We start from the raw sequence: 27,586 nt of genomic DNA, 5'->3' as shown, positions 1-27,586 counted from the left end.
CTCTTGTGATTCTTTTTTTTCCTCCCTATTTTGTTCACTCTTAAAATTCTTGACTTGAATCCAGGTCAGATCTGGTTTGCAGGAGAGATTACAATTCTGCACACAGCAGGAATTAGCTGGTATTAGGTCAGATCCTCTTCGACAACCTCAAGGTTCAGTAGAAAATTAATGACATCATCTATTTGCTAGTGAAAAGAAAGCTCATTCAAGCCTCTTTGATTAGATATGGATGAGGCTTAGTGTGAGTACTTCCAAGTGCCTTTTTGTCTTTGTTGGTTTGGGTATTTTTAACTCTTTAATTTGTTGATGCTTGAAGAAAGATGACTTTGATAAATATTTTAGTTTATTAATTTTTTAACATAAGTCTGCCCTGTAGGAAGTAACTAGAAAGACTAATTTATTTATTTTTTTTTCTTCTTGAATGTGTTAGTTTGGCTACTGCAGGATAGATACTCCCTTAGAATATCCTCAGACAGATCTGGGGTGATTAAAATCAGAGATCACCAGTTCATCAGGGAATCAACTTTGCATATTGAGAGATTAACTCTTTTTTTTCTGTAATTCCATCTGATCTTTTGCTTCTCCTAGGTTGGAGCACCCTTATTAGCTTGCTGGACAGGACATATTTTGGTCACTTTCTGAGCTAGACTTAGTTTCTACTCTCTAAGGAATTCATCTAAGGAAGCAAAGAAGTGTCTTTGTTCCTCTGGGATTTGTGTGGCACCCGGCAGGCTTGGGGCTGGGAAAAAGATAAGGCATTGCTTAGATATGTGAAGGGTGGTGCTCAGGCAGCAGTGAAAGATGAGGGAGGGATTACCACAGCCTCCTGAAGTTACAGGCAGCTGTATAGGGCATAGTCCAGAGGGCTCATCCATTTCCCAGCCACTTCTCACACAATTTCTTCTGATACCAGGTGTGAATTCCTCACAAGACACACTGCAGCAATCCAGTAATGCAAGACTGAATTACACAGAAATTAGAAGAGCATAAGACATCACATTTCCTTCTTTGCTCAGTCATTACCACTTCAGGGAGTTGGTTTGGTAAAGTCTCCCCACAACAAGAGACCCTAAAATAATTGTCCTTTTTCACCAATCAACAAAAACGTTTAACACATAAATAATGGACTTATCATTCTGTGTAGGCTTGACATCACTTAATATATAGGATAAACTCATAAGAATCTTTTGCTCTTGTTTTTTGTGGTTTTTAATTGACCCATTCCAAGCTACAAAATATTTGAAACAAAATGTTTTCCCTTTCTTTTCCCCCTACTACCAAATCTGCCCTTTGTTTCAGCTTCTGGCCACCAAAGGAACCTGAAATACTAAAGTGTATTTAGTTTGATTAATTGGTGTACTTCATATTAGAAGTAAAAGTAATATAACACAGTAATTTTACTGTTCCTAGAGCTGCCTTGTAGCTTGAGTGATGTGCCCAAATGCCTGAACTTGCCATGAATGTTTTGATTTCATTAATGCACTCTAAGAGAAAAATAATTCAGATCACAAAGCTTTGGCTGCTGTTGTATTTTGTGCTGCAGCAGTTTAGCGTTTTTTTGAGAGGGGAGGCCTATGCTAGACTTGCAGTTTTAATGAGCTGCATAATCTCACTGCCCATTTATTTTATTTGCTTATTGACTGCAGTTGTGCTTTGCTCTCTGTTTCAGGTGTTCAGAGCAGTAGTTTAGCATGTGATCTCTAATGATGTCTGTCTGCATCTTCACTTGGATTTTATTAGCAGTTCCCATCACTGTATTTTTGGACTGAAAGTGTTGCCTGTTATTTTAGGCACAATAACCTGGAAGTTTCTAATATGCATGTGCTGAAGGGGTGATTTGCAGGCAGCGAGGGCAGGTTGTTTCCATGCTGCTGGCCCTGGGGATGGTTTGCTCTGGGAAATGCTGCAGTGTAAACTATAAACTGGTGAAATGTGGGTTTTGAGCTCTGTTCCTGTGAAATTAGGGCTTGGTTTGTGCTATGTGCTATCTGCGGATAATGTGCCCATAATCTAGGGGCTGCAGCGCTTGAAATGTCACCATGTTTGTGTAAAAACCACTGTGGGCTCTGCTGCTTTATTTAGGCAGCTTAAGCAGAAGCACTGAGAAGATAGGTGTCCTACATTGACTGAGTAGTTGTCTATGAGATAAGTACTAGAGATTAAAACAGCCTATGTCTTCCCCACACACCCGTAGCACCAAACCACGCAATTTTAAGAGCGTAGAGTATTCCATTAAATCAGGAGTCTTGCAGAGAAGTTGAAGCTCTGAGCAGTGTTCTCAATGTGGATTTCACGGGAATTGTTTCTGTGCTGTGGCTGCTGCTCGTGGAAAAACATGTAGAGTCTTTACTGTCTAAAAACTTATTACCCAAAGGATTTTGTGACTGTGCCCATGTCCATAAACCATGAGTTTATCCAGGCTGACATAGCACTGCTGTGTGTTTGAATTTGATGACCTGAAGAGGTTGAGCTTGGCAAATTTTCAGCCTGCTTTGCTATAGAAATAAAATTAGTGTTGTCCTGTTCAAATATATTTCTCTGTCTCTCTCTCCTCAATGATGTGTTTGAACGCACTGAGGAGTTTCCAGCCACACTTGGCTGGTAGGTGTCCATGAGTGTCTCCAAAACAGCTGGAATCCTACCAGTTTCATGGAAGTAGCCAGGGAGAGAAGAAAGGGGCTGATAAGAACTGCATCCTAGGGAAATGTTATGAAGGCAAAGTTGGGTGTTCTTTGATATGCAGATCTCTACATGAATGTGAGCATGTAAAAATGTATGTCAACACTGGAAATCCAAGTTTGTATGGAACTAGGCTTTTGGAACCACATGCTAAATTCCTTTCTTTGGCAGGCAGCTCTGTAAGCTACTTAAGCTCCTCTCTGCAACCAGAGCAATTGTTATGCACGAACTAAACAGAGATTCCTATATATGGGTCTGAGTTGGAGCTTAGGAAAAACATGAGATATTGAGGGCTGGAGGAAAGACTGAAAGAGCAGCTGTCAACACCACACAGAATGTGTTTTGCCCTTGAACACAACCCAGGTTAACCCCAGGGACTTTGCTGATCAATCCCCCGGGCAGTGGTTGCTCTGCCACAGAGCTCTGGTCCGGAGAGGCAGCTCTGTTCCTGTTTCACTGAGGATGTGCAACAGCACAGTTCCCTGGTGGCTGATTCGGTTGCCCTTTGCAAACAAATGATGTCAGACTGTGATATGAGAGAGATGTGACTTAGCACTCTGAGACCATGAGAGAGACCAATCATTTTTACTGGTAGCAAAGAGATTAAGTGGAGTGAAACAAATGCTCTAAGTAATACTTAAACTGTCTTAAGAAGGATGAACTCGTTTCTAATCACATCTTAGATCTGCACAGCTGGTAGAGATAAAAATGAATCAATCTGTGGCTGAGTTACCTGATAGGTGTGTCTGTACTGCAGCTGTGATGTCATTAGTTTTAAAGGAGGGGTGAAATTCTTGTAAGAGTGGCCATGGCAACATAAAGCTCACTGCAGGCTGCAAAAACCACCTGGGAAGTGGAGTGAAAAGTCAGGCAGTTTGGACTTAATTATCGTTGCTGGATGTGTGGTGCCTGCCTTCCTGTAGAGCTCATTGATGACATTTCAGGGAAGAAAGAGGTCTCAGACTGGTTTCTCAGGTCTAATATGAGATCTCAGGATTCTATGGAGATTTCAATTGTGGGGTTGTAATTTTACAAGCATTCCTTATTAAAATAAAATACATGGAAGAATATAGTTGAGTGGGACCTCTGGAGCATGACATTTGAGTCTGAGGCAGCTTTCAGCTGGGAATATTTCAGAAATACATTGGTTTGCTCAGGGCTTTGTCCAGTTCATACATATCCAGTATTCTGTGAACTGAGATGCCACCTTGTTAGTCCGTGTCCAAAGGTGAGTGATAGGTCACTTTTTCCAGAGTTGGCTGCTTGGGAGAGGCCAGTTGACAATGCAAAGCGAACATCTGAAGTTTGGTAGCCTTGAAACTGAAGTAAACCTGGAAGCAGCCTGTGGATTTTCTTTGTTGGTGGCCTTTTTGCCTGGAAAGGAGAGAATCGAGCCATATGCAGGCGTCCACACTTTGGCCTTGTCTGTGTGAAGTGCTGATCTCTCATCCTGCTCTAGGAGTCTGCCAGGCAAACAGATGCCATCAGCAGCTGAAGTCATTCCCCTTCTGCTTGTCCTATAGTCTGAAATATATGTTCACTGGTGATTGTTCAGAGATGATTTCTCTCACATCACTCTCACATATGTATTCTGTTTGCTTTCACACAGCCCTATTTATTTATAAAACGAGATGCTGAAAGCAGAAATTTGAGAAAGCAAAGATTGTAAAGTGCTTACAGGAGCTGTCATCCAGGGAAGGGTTGAGGAGACTAACTGGCTCTGTATATGGGAGCAGGTAGGAGGACAAAAATGCCATCAGAGTGTAGATATCAAGAATTCATTAACACAGAGGAGAAGGAAAAGCTTTGCAGAGAAAACTAACTAGAAATGATGGTATGAAATGAAATGTTGGGATTGAAAAATGTTGTTCTTAAAGTATTATAGCTCTTGTTCAGAACTTCTTCAGCAGAAAACACAATGGAGGAAGCGGCTTGCAAAGTCAGAAAATTGATGGGTATTTCAGTTCTTGTGAAAGTACTGTAAAAATAAAACTTGCAAACCATTAGGACACTATTTTGTATCTTGAGTTCAAAAATAGCATCAAGTGCACTTTACTAAGTAGACCATCTTTCTTCTTGGTACATGTATTGCCATGGCGAGGGGAGAATTAAAAACAAAACCTTTGTTCTCGAGAGATCCATTACAGAAGCCACGCGTCTGAAAATAGATGTTTTCGTGGAGAAGGAGACGAGACAAGTCACGAATATTTTAGGTTTGCTGCCCTCTTGATACGTCTGAGAAATTTTTGGATTGGCCAGTGATTGCTTTGCTCGTCTGCTGGGAGCAGGTCTGGTGGAAGGAAGCTGATGTACAGGGCAGAGCTGAGCAGAGCTGCACCAGCGTGACGTGTGTGTGTGTTTATGGATGCAGCTTCCTTCTGTGCCCAGCATGTTAGGAAACAAATAACCCAGTCTAGAGAGGGTTTTTTTTCTGGCAATTAGTAAGCTCCTCCTGCCTAACTAAGTCCAAGTGTTGTAGCAGAGATGTTAACTGTGTGGCATGGTAGTAGGTAGCTGTAAGATCGGTGTCAGAACACCAGATTGTCATTTTACTCTGTGGATTCAGCAAGTGGTGGTGGGGAATTAAAGTGATGAGGGTTTCTTCTGGCGTATAAATAACTCCTGTAGTTGCATGTAGTGAGGGGAGGGAAATAACATGCTAAATATACTGGCATGGAGGTGGAGAGTGATGGATGGAAGAGTTGTTCATGCTGTGGATTCAGGGGGATCATGGGCTGGTGGTGATGTCTGTGCTCCTCTCTTCCTGCCCTCATCCTCAGTCTCTCAGCTCTTTCAAGGCTGATACCTTCTCCTTTCTCTTAGCTACCTGAGCACTTCTGAATCAGGTTTGGGCATCCTCCCCTCCCTTGGCTCCATAGGAATGTGAAGGAGCTGCTGTTTTGAGGGAGGTTTGTGCTCTCCCTGTGCACTTCTTGGATTGAACTTACCCTTGACCTCAGGAGTGACAGTGCCATGCATCAGGTTTTCTGTCTTCCAGTCGTAAGGCTCACTTTGGAAGTTGCTCCTCCATCCAGGGGAGTGACTGCAAGGCACACCTGAAAGTGTGCACTTTTGTCATTGGGGAAACCATTCACTCATCTGGAAACAGGCAACGTTTTCCAAATGGTGCCTTTTTTATACAATATTTAACTTGTACTTCTTTAAACTCTTCGCTGTTTTCCAAAGAGATTATTGGTGTTAGTGAAATTTGTTTGGGCTATGTAGAAAAAAAGTCCTAATATTTTAAAGAAGTCATTGTGGCAAGTTATTTGCCACTTCAGCTAGCTGCTAGCTTGCCAGTGCTCTGGCCCCTTGCTGTCAGTGAAATTCTGTTCAAGGAGGGTAAAGGCTCTCTGAAATTTTTTACACCTTGGGAATTGTACAAATTGGAGCAGGTGATTCAGGAAAGGATGCTTCAGCAAATCTACTGTGAAATTGTAAATCCCTGCATCAAAAACCAGAAATACTCAAAATTTCTCCCTGAAATAATTATATTTTAACCTGTTCGGTTCTTTTATAAACAAATAATTTTTTTTAACCTGATTAAACTTTAGAATTTGGGACCTAATGAGAGACTTAATTACCAGATACTAAGTAAATGTTAATCTCAAGTTGGAAAGTAGGAGTCAAGGTGATGACATCTTATCTAAGCATGTTACTTTTAAAATATTTTTTAGTGTTTTCCCTATAGTGTTCATTTAATGCTTTAAAAGTGTCACTATTGGTGTCTAGACATAAATCTGACCAAATCCTGTTTTATGGTGCCAGTTGTAACTGTAGTAGCTTCAGGTTTTGTGTTCACAAAAATGCATTTTCACCCGTGCAGGCAAACTACCTGTCATAATAACTTCATAAAGAATTAAAGGCTTTGGAAGGATATTGAATTACTCTGAAAATCCACTCTGAACAGTATCCTTCTCACTAAAGAGGGTAGCCACAGCCAGAATGTCTTCACTTTAAGAACAGAATTATACTCTAAGGGAAAAAATCAAGACATAAGTGCCAGGGAAAGTCTGGCCCAGTTTAAAATTCAGAGACCTCATTTTCTCCCACCTGTTTTTTACTTAGAGATTGCAAGAGGCTCTTTCCTTTTTCAACTCCCAGTTGAGTTTTCAACTTTGAATGAACTAGCTGAAATGAAGAAAATACTCACTACACCTGCTGGCTGTGTCAAAACCAGAAGTAATTAAGGCAAAAAGTCTTTTTTCCAAGAGGAACTGAAAATGCTTACATTTGAGGGGAAAATGTCAGTATCAGCACTTGTTCCATGAGAAAGATTGAAAATAATAGAGCTGCTAGATGCAGAGTGTGGTTTCCTGGGGGTTAAATCTTGACATGATTTCAAGTCAGGTAGTGCAAAAGTCCTGAGCTTTTCAAACTAGTAAAAGTGCCCCTTTTTTCAGCTTTGTGAGAAGGTAATTTACAGCTTCAACTACTTCTGTGATTAATAACATGTTTGTAAGTTTTGGTCTCAGTCCTTTCTCATCACTTTAAGTAACTAGAGTATGTTTCACTTTTTTAATGTCTGGTGGTGTTTTTTTGAAATCAAACTAAAATCCTGTGTTGCATTTATGACTCACAGTACCTGCTTATATTGTTGGGTTTGCCAACCTTCACATAAAGTGGAGGGGGAGGTTATAAGGATGAGTGTGGGGCTGACTTCCCTCTGTCTGTCCTTTTTGAAAGAAGTGGATATAAAATGTTCATTTTAACTTATTATTACTCTGTAATGGCTAATCTGTGCCTTGGCTTAATGGGAAAAAGTCATCTGGCATCAGTCCCTTTTGTAGAAAGGGAAGAGATTTGGTGTTCTCACCACATTGCCTGAAAAAAAAGAAACATTGATGCATCTGTCCAAATGTAAATTTTATCACATATTTGTGGGATTGCTGATACTGTGTAGAACTTGTATAGGTGTTTAAACTGCTGTGTGGGGGAATAAATGAGCTGATTTGAGAAGAGCATTGATTATGGCCAGCCCAGCCTTGTGGCTTTACTTGTGAATCGTGAAATCCGTGTTCTCCTGGTTGCCACTTCCCACCCTTTCTCTGATTCAATGCTGATTTTCTATGGACCATTTCTCTCCAAATACCAGCATTACTATGGAGTTAAAATGAAATTCCTTCGGGCCTATGACTGTTAGCCTGGAGATTGCAGATATGACCTGTGCATGTTTTTATATCCGTGTGTATATATGTGTGTGTGTGTATAAGTAAAGTGATTTTCAAATCCAAACCTATGTGGAATTCTGCCCTGCTGTAGTGAGATCTGCTGTCAGCTGAGGAGCATTGTTTGAGGTGTCATTATGGTGCTACCCACTGGATCTATAAGACCTACAGAGCATTCACATTGTGAGCACTAAACCTGGCTAAAATTGGTCATCCCCTCCATCCTTCACCTTCCAGGGAGAATCCTGTTGCTTCCTGCTCCCTCACCCAAAGGTCTGGGGTCCTCTGTCCCAGGGAAAATGGAGATTTCCCCAACCCTGGCTGCAGGAGTGGGCATCTGTGTTTTCAGCCACTTAATCCCGCTGCTGAGTAGTGAAGTAATTTATGTCTTTTCCATGAGAGAGGGACGTCTCTCAGCATCTCCCGAGGTTTAAAGAGGAGGTGGTGGTGGGGCTATCAGAACAGATCTTAGTGGACAGCTGTAGGCTGTAACACTGTTGCCCCACTCTTTCCATCTCCCACTTGGGCCAGCTGAGACCCAGAAACCTTAAAGCCACACCAGGGTGGTGCTGCACACAAACTGGTCAGTCAGAGAGCACGAGCAAGTGGACAATGAACCTGTGGGGATGTGTTTTACATCTGCAGTGTCCTAAGGCTGTGTGTTGTCACTGAGGAAAGGATTTCCCATGCCTGGGGTGTAACTTTGGGAATAAATCAGAAGCATGCAGATGCTGTGGCTGTGAGAGGTTTGTTGGCCTGTTTTTCATGACGAGCATTCAAAGCTGCTTAAACGTCTTGTGGTGCTGGTGGCGATTTTGGTCACTGCAAGTGCAGAAGTTCAGCGATATGTGAGCTGCTGCTGGGCTGTGCAGTGAGCTCCAGATGGCTCTTGGCTCTCCCAGATATCCCTTCCCTTGTGTACAGGGGTAAACGAGTGTACTGTGTTCACTAAAGGTCTTCTGCTTGGTTCCCCAACCAAGAATTTCACCTGGAATACAGCGTACAATTCTGGTACCCCCAAAATAAGAAGGGCATGGAACTGTTGGAGCAAGTCCAGAGAAAGCCACAAAAAGAGGACTGGAGCACTTCCCCTATGAAGACAGGCTGAGAAAGTTGTGGCTGTTTAGCCTGGAGAAGGTTGTGTGGAACACCCTCCAGTCTCTGAAGGGGCCTACAAGGAAGCCAGACAGAGACTCTTCATCAGGAACTATGGTGACAGGACAGGGGGTATGGCTTCAAACAGGTTTGATATACGGAAGAAATTCTTCCCTGTGAGGGTGGTGAGGCCCTGGCACAGGTTGCCCAGAGAAGCTGTGGCTGCCCCACCCCAGAAAGTGTTCAAGGCCAGGTTGGATGGAGCTCTGAGCACCCTGGTCTAGTGAAAGGTGTCCCTGCCCATGGCAGGGGGGTTGGAACTGGATGATCTGTAAGGTCTCTTCCAATCCAAACCATTCTGTGAAGTCCTTTCTTAGATATCACTGATGAGTGAACCTGTCTGTAAAAAGAAAGGGAGCGTTTAACAGCAAGAGCATCCCAATACTGCTTGGCAGGTACTGCATCCCAGTATTGTGCAGCATCTGCCTCCCTGGAAACTGGGCAGGACACCTTGCTGCTGCACTGGGAGTGAAGTTGGCAGGACAGAAAATGTTTGTCTGTCCTTTCAAGAACTGGAGTGGACCTGTTAGACCTGCTGGAGTGTGCCGAGTTCTCCAACAGCTTCTCCCAGGCTGCTTTAGCTCTCAAAGTCTGTGTGAGCTGGAAGTTTGACAGTGTTTTTCAGAAAGTCTGGGTTGACATACAAACTGAACACCAGATGGGCAGGCAGTGCCTATAGTGCTGTGCACAGTGATTGAATGGCACAAATCTGCTGTGGCACCCAGCAGGCCTCTTGCACAGGCCTGGGGAGCTGTTGGTGTGTGTGACAGAAAGAGGAGAATATAACATGAGGGAAGGAATAGGGAACTGGGGAGCTGGCAAGGATTAGCATCCTGCTTCTCCCTTGGGGCAGTTTTATCTAAAGTGGCAAAGGGGAGAGAATAGCTGCCCCCAAACAAACAGAAAGGGCCAGGAGAAGGTTTAAAAGCTCCCAAGAGAAGGAACAAGTCTGGCAGAAGGTGTTTGACAATCATGTCTGAGTGAGTCACGCTTAGCTGTCTGTCTGGAGCCACAAGGAATTTGCAAAACCTGATAATTGTTCCTATTTATTTCTTAAAATATACAGAACATGACAGTGTTCTAGCTCGTGTGCTTCAGTGTAAATGTCTTGCAGTGAGCTGGTATTTTCCTCTGGTTTTATCTCTTTTTTTTTTTTTATTTTAAATTGCAGTCTTGCTTATCTTCTCCCACTCCATCTAAGAGCCAGACCTGTTCCTGCTATGTCTTGTTGTGCCAACAGGCTGGTGGGAGTCTGGATTCCACTTGCCCTGGGTCGATGGCTCGTGTCTCTGTGCTTTCCACTAAAGATGAAACCAGGAGTAATGTGTGTCTACCTGCCTTTGGTTTTAAAAATTAGGCTAACTGTATGCTTTGTAAAGCAAGATAAGTTACAGGGTGGCTTTTTTTCACTCTTGGTAGCAAGCAGGTAAGAGAAAGAACTTGAGCTCAAAGCTTGCAGTTGGGTAAACCTTTGTAATCGATAATATTCAAGTTTAGCACAAGGTTTATTAAGGCTGAATTCTACAGGGGCTCTCACAAGTACCTGTAAATATGCATATACCCACAAAACCCATCTTTACCTATGAGGAATGAGGGAAAGTCACCAAATTTGCAATTATTATCTAATCTAAATTTAATATGCAATTAAGGTTTTGTAATTATAGCTTTAGGGAAAATTAATTTTGTGTTGTTTATACTGAAACAAAAGCGTGAGACAGCAGACTGAAGGATGACAAGCGTGTGTACCCAGGGGAGAAACAGCAGGCAAACACCTACAAGCAGTTGTAAATGACAGACTCTAATAGAAGCTATCCTAAATTTACTAAACCATAAGGCAGTGTTTGTCTTCCTGAAATACAAACAAATTGCACGCACAACCAAGTTTTGAAGCAGTGGGATGCCTTCACTGGAAAGCTCGGTGCAGAACCCTGGGATGTCTTGGAAATGTGTGGAAAAAATGATGTCAGGTTTGGTGATACTCAGCCATGACATCGGAGTTGCCTGGGCCGGTTTTACTCATGACAGAATCCCTCTGGTTTCCCTGTTGTGAACAGAAAATCCTTATGAAAATATCATTGTTTTCTTTGTCAATAAAGAGGTGCTTGCAGGGAAAGAAATTCTTCAAGCAGTTCTGCTTCCTTGTGGTGGTTGTCTTGCAGCCAGCAGATATCTAAGCAAGACAGAATTCATTTTGGTTATCCAATCCATTTGTTCAAATAGAGGCAGAGTTAACTAAGGGTGTATGCTGAGGAGAAATTAAATTTGTGCTCACTTGCTCTCCCTTTTTTTTTTTTTTTATGTGCCAAGTACGATAAAAGGAAATGGTTGAAATTAAATTTGGGAAACAGCCATTTTAATATGGCTTGTGTTTTCAGTTGTAATACTGTAGCAAGAAGTTAGAAAAATATAATTTCATACCTAGCAGTGGCATAAGCACAGTGCTCTCTACAGCTGGTGAGGGGGCTTAATCATGTCAGTAACACTGCATTTAGGGCAGAGAAGAGAAAAAACTGAGCCTCAAATGCAGTGATGTGTAGTATTGAGAGCTGGTTTATCCCCTTCAGGTTCCACTGAGTTGTTTAAATATTTTTCTTTGCTTTGTTTGTATATTCTCTGTTCTTCTGTCTACAGAAATACAAGTTAAACAAGTGGTTATCTTGGTTTTTTTGTTTGTTTGGGTTTTTTTTTGGTACCTTGATAGGAAGCTGCCCCACATTTTAAAATTAGGAAGCCCAATAGTCCCACATTTTGAAAAGCAGCTCCAAGGCTGAAGTTCCAATAGGAAACAGACTAATCTCATCAAAAATCTCTACAGATACCAAGCCAAACCTATTGACACTAGTGGAAAGTTCTATGACTTGATGGACTTTAGATCAAGACCAAAATAATTCATATATTTCAGACAGGTAGTAGTGATAATCTTTCATTCTTGACCTTTTCTGGAAACTGGCTGTGGTGCTGTTTGACAAAATTTCAAGAAATAAATTCTCATCTAATTTCATAATGGTAACTCAGCAACATTTTTTCTTTTTGAGATCATATTCCTAGTTCTTGCAATTAGAAACAAGTTTACATCTTTGTGACCTCAGTTTAGCTTAAGATTCTCTTCCATACCCTTCAATTTTAAAAATTCATGACAAGCAGGATTTTTAATGAACTGTGAATCAGCCTTGGATGCAACAGGGAAATCAGACCTATATTGTGTGAGAAACTAAGTTAATCTTTCTCCCATGCTTAGGTTTAAAAGGCTGGGTCTGTAGTAGACAGTCTGTAATGCTGTGTGGGGTGCAATTGAGTAGCTCTCTATTTTTACAGCTTATCTGGAGAATCCCTAGTACAGACTGTTCAAATGGATACCAGAGCTGTTGTTATACCATATTTCCCTATTTGCTGTACTGTCTCACTGCTGTTGATCTGTTTTCTAGCCTACTTAGACAGCTGTGGTTGCCAGTGGTTCAACTAAAACTTCTAAAATAAATCATGCCCGAGTGGAGACTGCTTTTAGTGGCACCATGGCAGAGTGGGCAGGAGCCTTAGGTTGCTTTTTTGGAGTCTGGGGCAAAGCCCTGGGTAAATACTCTCTCTGCTAGTTTTGTATGACTTCTGCATCATGAGGGTCAGGCTCCCAAATTCCTCATCCCAGAAAGAGATGTGATACAGTGCAGGAAGTGGATTACTGTCAATTATAATATTATATTCTTTATATGCAATATAATATTCTTCATGAATATTTTTCCTATATCAGGGTTATTTGCTATGAGTATATAATTTCACTTTTAAAAGCTGGGTAACCACTACACTTCTGTCTTTCAGCTACAGAAGTATTGTGTATTCTGCAAGGGAAAATTATTTCTTAGAGGTAACTGATGTAATTAGCATTGAGCATAACTCATAAGATGATCAACATATTTTTGTGTGGCATGTCCCTGAATTGTGCAGGAAAATAACCTGCTGCCCCCATGGCAATGTGGTACTTCTGGGGGATGCTCAGATATCCAGACTAGGATCTAGACTTTTATTTATCTGCCAAACAGGTTTAGGGAGCGGCATTGGAATCTTTGCTTCATATCTCTGCCTCAACTTCTGAGTAGCTCCTTAGTATTCTTGTGTTTTCTGATCTCATAGGGAGAGATGAGGGAATAGACACTTATGTTAGTGGTTTTCATGGTTTTGAAAGAGAAGTAGCCTGAGCTGGGTCATCAGAGAAATTTGGAGGGTAGAAAGTGAACTGAGAGAAGAGGCATTTTCATTTCTCCTGGCTGCTGCTGATTGTATCTGTCCCCATACTCATGAAGCAGCTCATGGAACAGATAGATCTCACTTTGAATGAAAAATAAGTTTGAATCTTCCTTGTATATTTTCGATGAGCAGAGTTTGTAGAATTCTGAAAAATGGTGAGGAAACTCCATATGGGCAACAAAATGCTTTTTATGTACTGCTTCTGACTTGCAATATCATTAGATGTTCCTCATAGACAGGGTTTGCCAAGTTTTGCAGACATCAAGGAGTGTTACAAAGCTGCTTCTGAAAAATACAGTATTTTAAAATATGATGGTAAAAGGTAGAATTCAGTGTTGTAAGAATTTCACTCATTCCTCAACTAGCAAAAGTGTTATGAGGTAGATAAAATAGAATAAGTCAGAGTGGGGGCAGGACATTCAGTGCAAAAGATGTCTGTAATTAGTTTCATAAGTGGAGGTAAATGTGGCAGAGTGGAAGCAGCTGGAAAATGGCAAAAGCATGCTCAGAAAAACTACATGCCAAAAGGCTAGAGGTGTAAGTACTGGCTGCCACAGTTTTTGTTGTTGTCAAACACATTATTCCTCACTGGGTTGGAATATTAGAGTCAGGGGAGCAGTTTCTAATTTCATGCTCAAATTCATGCAAACATGATGAACTTCAGAGGACTTGTACACACATGACAGCAATAAATTAATTAAAACCTGGAGCTCAAAGTGGATACGCTGTCTTATAGAATGATTAATGGCTTAATTTTTAATTTTGAGTTCATAAATATCTATGTTTCATGGAATGCTGTAATGTGCATGTTGTGCATCAGGGGTTTTTTTAACCTAATTTCTTAATGAAATGAGGCTGATGCAATCATGCTTCTCTGTCATTCTGCCTTCTAAATGGCTCTCATTTCCCCAAGTCAGGTCTGTTCTGCCCATGGCTGTAATCAGAGTGATCTCACCCTGTCCTTATCTCCACCCATGAGCCTTTTTTTTTTCATTTTCTCTCCCTTGTCCAGCTGAAGAGGGGAGTGATGGAGCTGCCTTGGTGGACCTGGCATCTAGCCAGGGTCAAAACACCACACCAAGAAAACCATAGGATATCTGCCTCCTTTCCCTTTACTTGAGAGGTATATAAATTAAGGAGGGAGCCCTGAAGGATTCAAAGCATTTAAGAATGTTTTCATCTGGGCATATAGAAGATCGAGGCCAGGTTGGATGGGGCTCTGAGCAACCTGGTCTTGTGGAAGGTGTCCCCACCCATGGCAGGGGGTTGGAACTAGATGATATTTAAGATTTCTTTCAACCTAAATGATTCTATGATCCTGTGATCAATACTGTGGGGAGGGGTCTCTGACTTTATGGAAGTCAAACAGCCCTGTGAGGTCAAGCACTAAAAGGCAGTGAAAGTCATCTTTGGTTTGAGCTGGGTTTTAGCCTGGTGCTGGCTGGCAGTGTGGCTGTGAAAAGCAGGAACTTGGTGAGGATGTGAGAGCCAGGAGAGTCCTAAAGTTGCCCACAATTCTCAGTGTGGCTGTGCAGCAGGAAATGGAGGGTTTGTGGTGAAAGGTCAGTGTTGTGAAGTTACGAAGTGTTTTAGGAAAAGAAGGGCAAAAGTAAGATTTTACCAGCAGGTCTTTGACTATGCAAATGATATGGGTAGACTTAAAAAAAAAAAAAAAAAAAGAAAAAAATTAATCCTGCTGAGACTTGCTGTCTTAGATTAGGGGCAGATGTTTACTTCCTAGACACTTCCCTTAGCTGATCTTAGTATATGTGTCAGATGCAGAAGTGGTGCTTCTCCTCATTCCAGCAAATACTCATTTCCCTATCCCTCTTCCAGCCTGACCATGGGATTCAACAGAACAGCTGCTGACCACCTTTTGCCTGTTGCCCTGTCCCTAAATTGCCTGGCTGTCCTACATGGGCAGGAATGCAGAAATCTGAAGAATTCCTGGGTTAACTAATAATTATCTTAAAAGTCAAATACAACTAAGTGAGGGATTGCCAAAAGGAGACTCGCAGGTTCTGTATCCAGCATGGACACTGGAAGGATTGGACAAGACTAACCCATAATTTAGTTGGTTGTTGTCCGTTTTAGGAAGTGCAAGTAAACCAGCTGTGCTTTATGGAGCAGTTGGGCGAGCACTGTGATAGGAAAGTGCTGGAGAGGAACCAGCCATGCTGTGGCTGCTGTTCTTTGCCCTGTAGCAGGACTGGTCAGGCTCACAGCCCCCAGACACACAGGGGTGCAGTGAGCCCAGGTGCTGCTGCATGAGGCAGCTGTGCTGTGTCACCAGCTGGGGTCACAGAGCTCTGGGGTCCCACCCTTCCCCTGTACTCGGCACTGGGGAGGCCACACCTTGAGTGCTGTGTCCAATTCTGGGTCCCTCAAGCTTCAGGAAAGGCATTGAGGTGCTGGACTGAGTCCAGAGAAGGGCAAAGGAGCTGGAGAAGGGTCTAGAGACTCCTGTGAGGGGCAGTCGAGGGAGCTGGGGGTGTTTAGTCTGTAGAAAAGGAGGCTCAGGGGTGACCTTATTGCTCTCTACAACTCCCTGAGAGGAGGTTGTAGCCAGGTGGGGTTCAGGCTCTTCTCCCAGGCAACTGCACACAGGACAAGAGGAAATGGCTTCAAGCTGCACCAGGGGAGTTTCAGGTTGGAATGAGGAGGAATGAGGAGGAATTTCTTCCTGGAAAGGGTTGTCAGACATTGAAACAGGCTGCCCAGGGAGGTGGTGAAGTCACCATCCCTGCAAGTGTTCAAGTAATGACTGGATGTGGCACTCAGTACCATGGTCTAGTTGACAGGGTGGTGATCAGTCAGATGTTGGGCTCGATGAGTTTGGAGGTCTCTTTCAACCTTAATGATTCTGTGGTGACCAGCACATGGGACAGGATGCTGGTGCAAGGCTGATGAGTCCTGTTTTCCATGTGTAACAGAACTAGAGGAGCAACGTGCTGGAATGTAAAAAGGGATGTGCCCTTTTGGGTCCGTAGCACCGCAGTGTCCTTAATGTGAGGACAAATGCCAGAGTGCTCCAGACTTTGCTCAAAATGAAGAGGCTGTGGAAGTAGAGCTAAACTGTTTTATTTGAGGATGATACTTGACATTTCAATTTTTGCTTGTGCCATTTGTATGCTCTTTGGGCCCTAGTCTGAAAGGGCCCAAGCTGGGCATTGAGAGACAGTGACTACTGGTGTAATGACTGTGATAGACAGAATCACAGAATTATTTATTTTGGAAAAGCCTCCAAGATTGAATCCAACCTTTACATGGTCTGACACTAAGACAGAGGCATCAGCAAAGCTGCTTTCATGTGGCTGTACAGAAGGCAAGTAGGGACTCAGAAAATAGTTGGGAAGGAATTGTTCTTTTCTTGTTTGTTTGAACTGGCTTTTGCGATAAACCAGGGGAAGAGAATGGTCTTGGAAGCGAAGAACTTGGTGTATAATGTTTGACAGTATTTATTAGAACTTTGCCAGTGGAAAAGATAAATGAGCCCACTGCTGTGTTAGGAAGTTACTGAACCACCATGGCTGTGTTAGGAAGTTACTGAACCACCATGGCTACGTCCCATACAGGGGTGTGTGAACACGGGTCTTTTGGCTGTGTGAGACAACTGTCCCTTGCATCCTTTAGGGGAGGGAGGAGGAAGGAGGGTTCCACTTGTTTCTTTTTAAACAGAAGTCTCTGCTTCCAAACAGCTGTTCTGAAAGTAATTTATTAGTGAAAGAAATGTTTCTTTCATTCTTACCCGAAAACACTGGGAGAACTTAGATTGTTTATCGTAAGCTTCAGCGTTATTCAACTTGCTTTCCTTTGCTTTCTGTGGTAGGGACAATATTGACTATATTGAAACATGGGGTTTTTTCCCCTGTAATGTGCTTCTGAAGTGGGTAGATTACTAATGATGCAAATGGATGCTAATTGTGCAAAAACTAGACACTCTGTGCTTTGAAAGGCAGTACCTGCTTTGTAGAAGCGATGGTAGAAAACAAGCTTTCACTAGTAAAATTGCTGTACAGTTTTATAAATAGCAGCATACTATAAGCAGGTGGCAAGTGAAAATGGTTTGATTCCTCACAGCTGGCAGGTACTTCATTTTTAGGCATGGGGTCCACATCACCTTCAGATACTTGACTGGTGAAAAGTATTTGTTACCATCTGCTGGTTGATCTGGTCATTTGCAACATTTTATAAAAGCTGAGAACAAAAACTGTCAGCAAGCTTTGGCTGTGGCAGAAAATCGGGGTCATGCTTCTGGTTTTTGGGTGAGAATTGGAGGCTGTGGTTCAACAGCCTGGTTGGCCTTGTCATAGGACTTCTAGTATCCAACAGGTCAAAAAGGCCAGTGCCAGATAACGCAGAGTTTGGAATAAACTCAATTTGCTGTCTTGGTTAATACATTTTGTTGGGTTAACTTTGTGCTGACAGGGTTTATAGTGAATCAGACTTGTCTGTTTAAGTTCCTGTGACTTTCTGCTGGTTCAGGCATTGCCAGTGTTTCTGCACCTGTTATAAATATGGCATGTGCTCAAAGTTAAGTGCTCTGGCTAATTTAGTGGAATCAAAATTCTGCATCAAAGCCCTTTCCAGATCAAGTTTGTACTGCTACATAACCTAAGGCTTTTTTGTTATTTCCCCCCTCCCCATGCTAGGTGGTATATTTGATTATGGACTTGCGGCTTGACAAAGTGAGAAGTTATTAAACCTGCTCCAGCATGGAGTTTGGGTGTGGGAATACCTAATTTCCATTTCCATGCCTTAGTGTTTGCCAGACTGATGTTCTGTGTGACCAGCCCTGCTCTTTTCAGGGCTGAGGTTCCTGTAGCAGTTCAGGGACAGCACCTCTGAAGGTGCAGCAGTCTCTGTGCAGCTTGTTTACCCATCAGGGCTCAGTGGCTCACTGTGACTGCAGGGCTCTGTGTTCCTCCCAGCATTAAATCCAATTATGTGATCTTTGTTTGAAGGGAGGTGTGAGATTTGTCTTCAGCAAACAATAATCTTCTTGGTGGGCTGTGAATTGTAAATAATGATTCCTTCCTATTTTTGGAAGCGATTTGCATCCGTCACCATTTTATTAAGACCTGAATGAGGCAGGCTTGGAGAGCAGAGTGTTTATTGGGCTGGGTGCCTCTTGCTGAAGTTGCATGGACTGTTGCATGGCTTTTGCTTTGTCCTTCCTCAGGGCTTGTAAACCCACTCTCCATTTGACTCGTTTGTTTGTTTGTTTTCTCTTTCAGGACAGTTATTCTGAGTGACGGCCCTTGCTCACGCTTCTGAGTGGTTATCATGGGCTTCATTGCATTTCTGAAGACCCAGTTCATAGTTCACCTCCTCATTGGGTTTGTCTTTGTTGTGAGTGGACTGATCATTAACTTCATTCAACTATGCACGCTAGTCCTCTGGCCCATAAACAAGCAGTTTTATCGCCGAGTAAACTGTCGCCTTGCCTATTCCCTTTGGAGCCGTGAGTATGCCTGAAGGGGATGTGAGGGCTGGGCGTGGGGAGGGGAGAGGGTTTTCCTGTTTTCTGCTTTTGTTAATCACAGAAAAATGTGTATGCTTATGTATATGGATACACACAGAGAGGAGAGAGAGAGAGAGAAATGATAGTTAGATGTTCGACTCTTTCAGAGCAGTTCAAAACAGCCATTTTTTTCCTGAAATACTGGGAAATCACACAGAAGTCAAGAGGCTGATATATATTGTCACTCTATCGTTCAACGAAGTGGGAAGTAAAGCTCCTCCCACAATCTACTCTATCTGGACTGATAGGACTTGCTGGTTCTGTCTCAATGCCATCTTCATCCGGCATCAGAGCCTGTGCTGAGTGAAGGGAAAGGGAGAATTCTGAGACTGGCTCAGGTACTGATATTCACCACTTAGGAGCTCAAGTCGATTGTGTGTTCTGGAGGGGAAGTGGTCTGTCTTAGGTCTATAGTGTAGATGTCTCTGTGGCTGAACTGTGTGACCACTCCAGAGTCCTTTTACACCCTACAGTGTCTGTCTCTGATGCCAGGGTCTCCTCCTGGGAGCAATGTCACTTTTCTTCTGCCTGTGGGTCAGCTTGACAGTCAGTTCAACTGCTTTGCTCTCCTCTTTCAGACCTTTGCAAAACTTCCTCCCTGTGGATGGCTTTTTTTTTTTTTTTCCTCCTCACAGAGCTTAGCAGGTGGTTTGATTTCTGAAATGAGTGTTTAGAAGGCTCCTTAGCCCAAATGTCACCTCCTGTTTCAGCAGTGAATCATCTAATCGGTTTCCACTCTCCATCCCCTCCCACCATGCACGGCCACTTACCTTAGTGCTCAGCTCAGCATCCAACTCCCACTTTGGCTAAATGAGTCACCACAGTGAGTACTGAAATTGCAGCTGAGCAGTCCACTGACAGGCACCCACATTTCATAAGTCATCGATGTGAAGTACTACCAACAGAACCTCTCCAAAGTATCTAGTTTGGTTTCTTTTTAACCTTGTTCTTGTCCTTCCTGTGCCTGTTGAGAATGTTGCCTGAGAAGTACAGGAGAAAGGAAATTAAATAGAGTGGCAGGCAAGCTGTCAGGAGTAAAGGTATTGTAATGGAATAGCTTAGGAGAAATGTAAAATTTGGTTGGAGCAGAGTGGAGGTGTATGGGATTTTTTATATTTAATTTGCTTGTAAGAATTTCCTAATATGCTTTTAATAATCTAGAATCTAAATTCTTCCTGAAAATTATTATTACACTAACAGTCTTGTGTTTCTCAGGACATGAGCTGCTTGTTCCTCTAAGGCTTGTAGGTTCAACCCTCTACAAGTTAGCATTGTGCATTAAAAAAAAAAATCACATTTTAAATGCTGCTGTCTCAGGTCTTCTAAACACTGGAATAACCCACACTATTGTTCAGAGAGGTTTGGAGAAGCTGAATAGATAATTGGGTTGTACCTAGAATAGCCCCCAGTGTATAGCCTGTGATAAATTAACTCATTGAGAAATTAAACTGTGAAAATTAATGCAAATGTAATATGGGATTGCAGAGTGCTGATGGCCTGTAATGGAAAAGCTGACAGAATATGCACTTCAATTGTGATTTATACCAAATTAAGTAAGCCGTGTAAATGCAGCAGCTCAAATGTTGCCATTCATAATGAAATATATGTCACTAAGGGGAAGCCTTTTGGCCATGAACCTGTAGGCTGGTGTTCTGTTCTGGGTGCTACATTTTGCTCTCTTACTCCAAGCTGTTTATATTTTCAGACCGAGGATGTTCATGTCAGAGCTGTCAGTAAGAGAAGCTGCTCTGCCCACCTGGCAGAGGATCAGTGTGCAGAGGTGGATACACAGGTGATTGTGTATCTGGCTATGAAAACCAGGCTCTATTCTTATTGTATCTCCTCCCAAATACATAAATCACAGCTTCTGAAGGGGAGGGAGAGTGACTCTATCCAGTATTTGTGGCAGACATACAGGGAAGAAGGTCTGTTGGGCTCTGTCCCCAGTCCTTTGCAATTCGTGACAGGTAGTGTGTAATTCATGCTCTCACACATCAGCTCCTTTCAGATGACTCACATCTTTGGAGAGTGCAGCATGTTTAGTTTGGTCCAGCTGCAAAAATAATCTCTCAAATGTTGGTACTTTCAGCTGAAGGATGTGCTGTGCCTCTTGTCTGCTTTGTTTGTGGGTGGCTTGTGAGGCTGTAAATGTACCTGGCTTTGGTGTGTGGGAACCCCAGCCACAGGGGCTGGTTGTAGCAAGGTGTTGCTTGCCCTGTATAGGAAATATCTTTGGCAGTGTGAGTCTTCCAGTCCCATCATTCATAAAGATGTGCTTGCTGTAGCATCAGTGGGATCAGTGCCACGCAAAGTAGCTGTAACCCACACAGCAGAAAAAAAAAAAAAAAGGAAGTGAGCCTACTCCTGGTTATAATTACATCATTTATCAGTACACTTGTAAAAGACAATCTGTTTCCTCATTTTCCTTCTTTGGCTCATCAACCCTCCTCTCTCAGTATGAACTCTGGCAAATCCTCCACTATTTCGGAGCGACTGGTAAATGAAATGCTCTGCAAAGAGACATCCACACCTGCCTCTGCAGATTTTTTTCCTGATTTTGAAGAAGAAACACACCCAGTTTATTGTATTTTCTGATAAGAAAGTGCAGCAGCTGTAGCAGGTACTGGAGATATTCCTCCTTAGTACACAGACAACAATGGAAATGGAAAGTCGTTCCAAGTACCACACTGTGTTTGGTACCACTACTGCATTCTCCTGGCCACCTGCTTGGCAGGTGCTCCCACTGAGTACAGTCTTGCTGTCCTCTTTCCTCTTTTACTGAGCCAGGATAACCAGAGAAAGGAAGGTAAGTGATCATAAAGGAGACAAAACTGGGAAGTGACAGTAGACACCTCTAGCTGGTGTAAACGAACAAGACAATTCTGTCTTTCCTCTGCTGTATTTCCAGTTGACCAGGGTTAAGCTCTCTTAAATCAGCAAGTTGCAAAACTTTGTCATGCCTGCAAATGAGCAAGTGTTGAAAGTGATATAGGGGAATAACCTGATGGATGAGTAAGTGGACATGAGTGAAAAATCTAGTGCTAGAGAAGCTCTGTATCTTCAGCACATCAGGACTGGTTTTCCCCATCACTCACCTAAATATTGTGTTTGCCTTCTCTCTGATGTGGTGCAAAATTGGACCCACTCTTATTTAGCAGAATGGGTAGATGACCCTGTCTGATCCTGATCAGAAGCCCTTGTGCAGGGAGACACTGCCTTGTTTTGGAAAACCAGGACCTCCCAACGGGAAATTGAAATAACTCCTGGCAGAACCTGAGTTCCAGTAGGGAACTGAGGGGACACCTTCCAGATTTGACCCTGCAAGTTTATTGTAGTTATGTGGGAAGAGCTGGACTTTTTAACAGTCATATTTGTGCAAACAAATTTTGATTGCATCCATATCTTGTTGAAATAACATGCCAACGACTACAGTTTGCATGGAAGCAAATCTTCCTGCTGGGAGAATGAACTATTCTCATACTTTTTATAGCTGTCCCATGGTACAAGAAATGTCTTCCATCTGCCTCGATGTTCTAAAATGAGAGAAATAAGCTAACCATAGCAACTACAGTCAATGCATGCTGAATTTAAGTGGAAGGGTTTTTTAAGATGAAAAAAGGGGAAGTGGAAAATAAGGGTGGGTAATGGAAAGGAAATATTCGGGGTGGAGTAAGAGGTGCTACAATATCAAAAAGCTGGAGAAAGCAGAGGGAAAGGCTCATTCTTTTGCAATAAAATACACAATTTACCGTTCCTATCTTTGCCCAGGTATTTTGATAAATTAGCTCAACTGTTTGCTGTTTGGGTCTGTGTTGATGATCATAATACAGAATGATTAGAGCCTTTGTTCTAATATTAAAACCTCTCGCAGAAGATCTATGGCATTGCATCCTTATAAAAGACCTTTATTGGTCTGTTTACCTCCGTAAAGCTTGTTTCATGTTGAGTAAAAACATTAGGCTGCATCTATGCATAATTTGTATTCCACCTGGGAGAAACTGTACTCATTTGGTGGAGCAATCAACAGCTCTGCTGTCTGTTTTCAGGCACAAAGTTTTTGGGCTTTTTTTCCCAGTGATCGTGATCACATTCATAATGCAATGCCCAAACTTGCTAAAATTATCCATAAATGCATATGTCTAGAGCCTCTAAATACTACTTAAGGATGGTGATGTCGTTTGGTCTGTACCCATCCAAGCTTTCATTTCATCTCGGCTGGGTTGGTTGGAGTAGGTGACAGTGTTGGGAGTCAGAAGGCACCGGGCACTGGATGGGGCTTGAAGCTTTCTGCAAGGGGCACCCCTAACACCTCTCCCCATCTTCACCGTGTTTGTTAGAGTTGGTAATGCTGCTGGAATGGTGGTCAGGCACAGAGTGCACCTTGTTCTCAGACGAGGCCACGGTGAACACCTTTGGCAAAGAACACGTCATCATCATCTTGAATCACAACTTTGAGATCGACTTCTTGTGCGGCTGGACCATGACGGAGCGCTTCGGAGTGCTGGGGGTACGTGGGGCCTTGGGCTTCCCCCTCATCTGCATTCAAAACACAGACACATAGTTTCTTGCATTTAACTTTCCAGATATAATCCATCAGGCTCTTCATCATTCTAATTTGAATGTATTTGATCTCATTGTACAAATCAGCAAATGACATTTTTGGATTGTCTCTTTTTTTTTCTTTTCTTTTTTTCTTTCCTTCTCCAAGAGTTCCAAAGTCCTTGCTAAGAGAGAGCTACTATATGTGCCCCTAATCGGTTGGACATGGTACTTCCTTGAGATTGTTTTCTGCAAAAGGAAATGGGAAGAAGACAGAGATACAGTTATTGAAGGGTTAAAACGTCTGTCTGATTACCCTGAATATATGTGGGTAAGTGTTGAGTTCCTTCTCTGGTACTGACTGCCAGAAGTGAAATGGTGACAGAGGTGGTACTGTGGCCTTATGTGTCAGGAGATGGTCTGCTCACTTTCAAGGAAAAGCCATGCTCTGTTTGAGGAGGTCTTTTGGGATATGCTGGTAAAAAGTTTCTCTGTTTGCCTGTTGGTTACAGAAGTCATTTGGGAAACAGTTCAGAAGCTTAACAATAATTTAAAGATCAGACTTATGTAATACTTGTTGATTTTTCCTCAACTTACTTTTTACCTATTAAAAAAAAGCCTATATTTGATTACTAAATCTATGTGACCTTAAGCTACATCTTCTGAGGCAGGCTGGAGAGACAAATAAGCAAAGAAGCCTTTTTTGGAGGAGTGAATTTGGATTCACAGACCATGGATTTTGATAGAGAGTTCCTGTTACTGTGTTCATTGATCTGTGAAATTACAGATTTCCCAAAAAGTGTCTATGAGAACATATGGCAAACTTATATATGCTTTTGCAGTTACATTTTTCCTTTTTATTTTGACATTATTTGAAGTCAAGGGTAAAACATCTCTGTTTCATTATGTGCAACGTTAGATTTTACTGCAGCAACACAGTGGTATAATCAACCTACTAACTTCCTTAGAGCTTTGAATACAAACATTTTCATAAATTTTATAGCAGCACATGGAATGTACAGTTACTTGGCTTATAAAATATTTTGAGGTTTTTCGTGCATTTAAAGTGATTTTTTCAATATTATCCAGTACAGCTTGTTAAAATGAACAGTGAAACATTAAGCCTTAACTAGAACATTGTGAATGCATTGTAATTTTCTACCATTACAAAGATAGAAAAAGTAAGAATCTGGAGAATGTATTTTCAGCTACTTAATTGCTTGACTGTATGGATATGAACTATATTTAATATATCCTCCTGATTAGTGTTGGAAAAAAAGAAAAAAAGACAGAAAAAAAATCTACCAATTAGAATATCTCAAGACTGAACTTTAGCTATGCATTTTAATGATTTTACAACTGAGAACCAAGGACTAGTCTCTAGGGAAAACAACCAGAAAATATAAGTGCAGAACGTAGTTAGCATTGATTATTTAAATCAAGACATCCTGCTTGGTAATTTAAATCATGATTAAAATTGACTTGAGTGGATCGATTTCCTAAATTTTGTGCATTCCAAGTGCCACAATTAGGGCTGTCTTTTTGTCGCCTTAAATTTGGTACCAGTGTTAGTAAGATTAAAGGTAATTGCAAATGAGTTGTGAGGGGGTGCTTATGCCCAGTAGTTGATGAGCAGATGAGACAATTGAAGTGTGTGCACATGCATGGATGTATGTTTATCTTACACCAGTTTTGTGGTTTCTCTTGATCTCAAGTATCCTTTTTTTTTGCCTCTTGTCTCCTACTAGTTTCTCCTGTACTGCGAAGGAACTCGTTTTACAGAGACCAAGCACCGTATCAGTATGGAAGTAGCGGAATCCAAGGGGTTGCCTAAACTGAAATACCACCTGTTGCCCAGAACCAAAGGTTTCACCACTGCTGTCCAGTGTCTCAGGGGAACAGGTACTGGCAAACTGCTGCTTACCCTTTGCATCACTTGTAACATGTTGTTTAGTACCCTCTGTGTAGTACAGGGTAGTATATTCTGTTTTTCATGATGTCCACGGCAATTAGTGAGCTGGCAGTAATAAGCACTCAGCGTGTCAGCTCTTAATTTGTAAATTGCCACAGAACTGTCAGATACCAGCCTTAAAAAAATAATAAACCTTTCATATATGTCATTGTTGCTTAGTTCAGCATGTCAGCTGGTGTTTTGATAACACACATGCCACAGAGCTGGGGATGTGGGGTGGCTGATGTGGATAAATATGATGCATAAACACAAAGTAGTGAGGGACTCTGCTGCCTGACATCATTAATTCAAGACTTGCACAAGGCTCTGTTGCTGTCTCAGGCAAGGATGCCAGCAAGGTGGTTGCTAGAATTGCTACTGTAACAGCCATGTTTTCTTTTTCTGCAACAGTTTCAGCAGTGTATGATGTAACACTAAATTTCAGAGGAAACAAGAACCCATCTTTATTAGGAATTCTTTATGGGAAGAAATATGAAGCAGATATGTGTGTAAGGTGAGCATATACTGGTGGAGATGAGCCCTAAGATGCATACTTTGGCATGTTGAAGTGCATTCAGATTTTGTGGGGACACTTCCTTTCCTATTCCCCTTTTCCTTGTCCTTCAAGTTTCTCCTCAGACCACAAAGATCTCCCTGTTCCCCCCTCGTGCCTCAGTTCACTTTCATGTGGGATCCCATGGTATCACCGAGCAAGTCAGAGAGCGTTGGATGGACTTTTTAAAGCAGGGTGTGACCGCACTGTGGTTCCAGGGTTTCCCTGTTTTCTGCAGTTGAAGATCTGTCTTCCTTTTCTTTCTTCTCTGCTGGAAACAGAAAACCAACAGAACCCTTCCCAGTCCCTGTGACCATGTGTGTGGTGTAAATAGCCAGTCCAGCTTCAGTGGTCCCTTGTAGTAAATAGTGTAAAGCGCCCTCCTGGGCCAGTTTCTCTCCCTCTCACATGGTTTGATTAGCAGATTAGAAGTTAAGCAATGCTGAAATTCAGGCATCCTGTGAATGAGGTGGGACATTCCTCACATTCCTCACTGCTCTTTTGCCTAAAAGAGTAACTGCTAACACCTAACTCCATGAGCATGTACACACGTGCATACACAAACACACATGCTGTTTCTTTCTTGCTTTCTCCTTGTTGCCTTCTCCTTTAAAGGCTTCCTTGTGATCATAAGAACTACCAACCCTTTCCTGCTGAATTTCTTCTTTTCCCTTTTATGTTTGGACCTGACAAACGACCTGGTTGTTCTTTCCACAGTCCTTTTGCCAGTTTGCTTCTGCTTCTCTGGGGGCTTCAGTGACCCTTTGGAAAACATTGCTGTGTTCTGGTGATGAGGTCGATGCTTGGTTTTTAAAAAGAGAAAAGAAGAAAAAGCTTTGATTCCCCCCACACCTTTGCCCTCTTGCCTTAGGTCCGTGGTGCAGGCGAATGGCACTGGCTCTATACACAGTCCATCTAATCAAAGCAGGTGTGTCTTGCCAGAGCCATCAAGGGTGAGAATCTTTGTAGAAAATCACAATGATTACCTAGTGCATTGGGGTGGAGCAGCAACAGTTTTGAGGAAGGAATGCTGTCCCAAGGGAGGCAGAGTGCTTCAGGCTTAATGGGGAAAGGAGGGGCACAGTGCTCCAGTTCTGCCCTCAGAATAATGTCCAGAACATTTTAGTCTTTCAGGGGGAAAGGAGACTGTGGAGCTGCCTGTGGAGAGGTGAGGTTGCTCATTTGCAAGGGTTTTCATTTTGACTGTTTACTCTTGCCAAACATATTCCTGATGAGGAAAGTGAACAGACAACTTGCCAGCCAGCAAAACAGGTGGTCAGGCAATTGCCACCTGTAATTCCATACTGATGGCAGATGCATGTAGGATATCTAGCTGGACCTGGGGTACCCATGCATGGATGCACTTCTGTACAATTATACACTGAAGAGCAGCTGCCTTCAGTGAAATATCCTATGGCTTGCTCACAGAGGTGCAAGTGGGTTTTATTTCTTGGAGAGGCAGTGGGAGGAAAGAAGAGAAATGTATTTTTCAATAGTGTTAGAAGAGATTTGGGTTCATAAAATCCTGTTGAGAATGATGTTGCCAGGTAAAATTAGCAGTTGTACCCTATGAAAGAAACTAATGGCTGTGTGTAAATAATTTAAAAAGTTTAACATATGTTTGTGAACTGCATCAATATTCTCAAGGTGCTTTTCTACAGCTTAAAGCTTTTTCTCTGTTTTGGAGTGGAAGCTATGAGAATAAAGAAACTATTTTTATGGTTGGTTGTTTTTTTTTTCCTGAAAATGGAACATGTCCTTATTGTGCCAGAAGACTT

The 27,586-nt window shown here is 42.3% G+C and overlaps 1 protein-coding gene across 7 annotated transcripts in view; it reads left to right on the top strand.

Annotated features, from left to right (window-relative positions):
- Nucleotides 1–27,586, top strand: part of AGPAT3 (1-acylglycerol-3-phosphate O-acyltransferase 3) — an 84,774-nt gene that overhangs the window by 49,918 nt on the left and 7,270 nt on the right. For all 7 annotated transcript variants that reach the window (XM_064646961.1, XM_064646960.1, XM_064646957.1 and 4 more), the window contains 5 exons: nt 18,479–18,705; nt 23,103–23,272; nt 23,474–23,635; nt 25,053–25,206; nt 25,667–25,769. In XM_064646961.1, the coding sequence (XP_064503031.1) occupies nt 18,528–18,705; nt 23,103–23,272; nt 23,474–23,635; nt 25,053–25,206; nt 25,667–25,769 (767 nt within the window). In that variant the 5' untranslated portion in view covers nt 18,479–18,527. The remainder of the gene's footprint in view (nt 1–18,478; nt 18,706–23,102; nt 23,273–23,473; nt 23,636–25,052; nt 25,207–25,666; nt 25,770–27,586) is intronic.

Source organism: Pseudopipra pipra, chromosome 2 (genome assembly GCF_036250125.1).
Source record: "Pseudopipra pipra isolate bDixPip1 chromosome 2, bDixPip1.hap1, whole genome shotgun sequence".
Lineage (NCBI taxonomy): Eukaryota > Metazoa > Chordata > Aves > Passeriformes > Pipridae > Pseudopipra > Pseudopipra pipra.
Note: the sequence above shows the minus strand (reverse complement) of the source record. Positions and strands in the feature narration are given on the sequence as shown.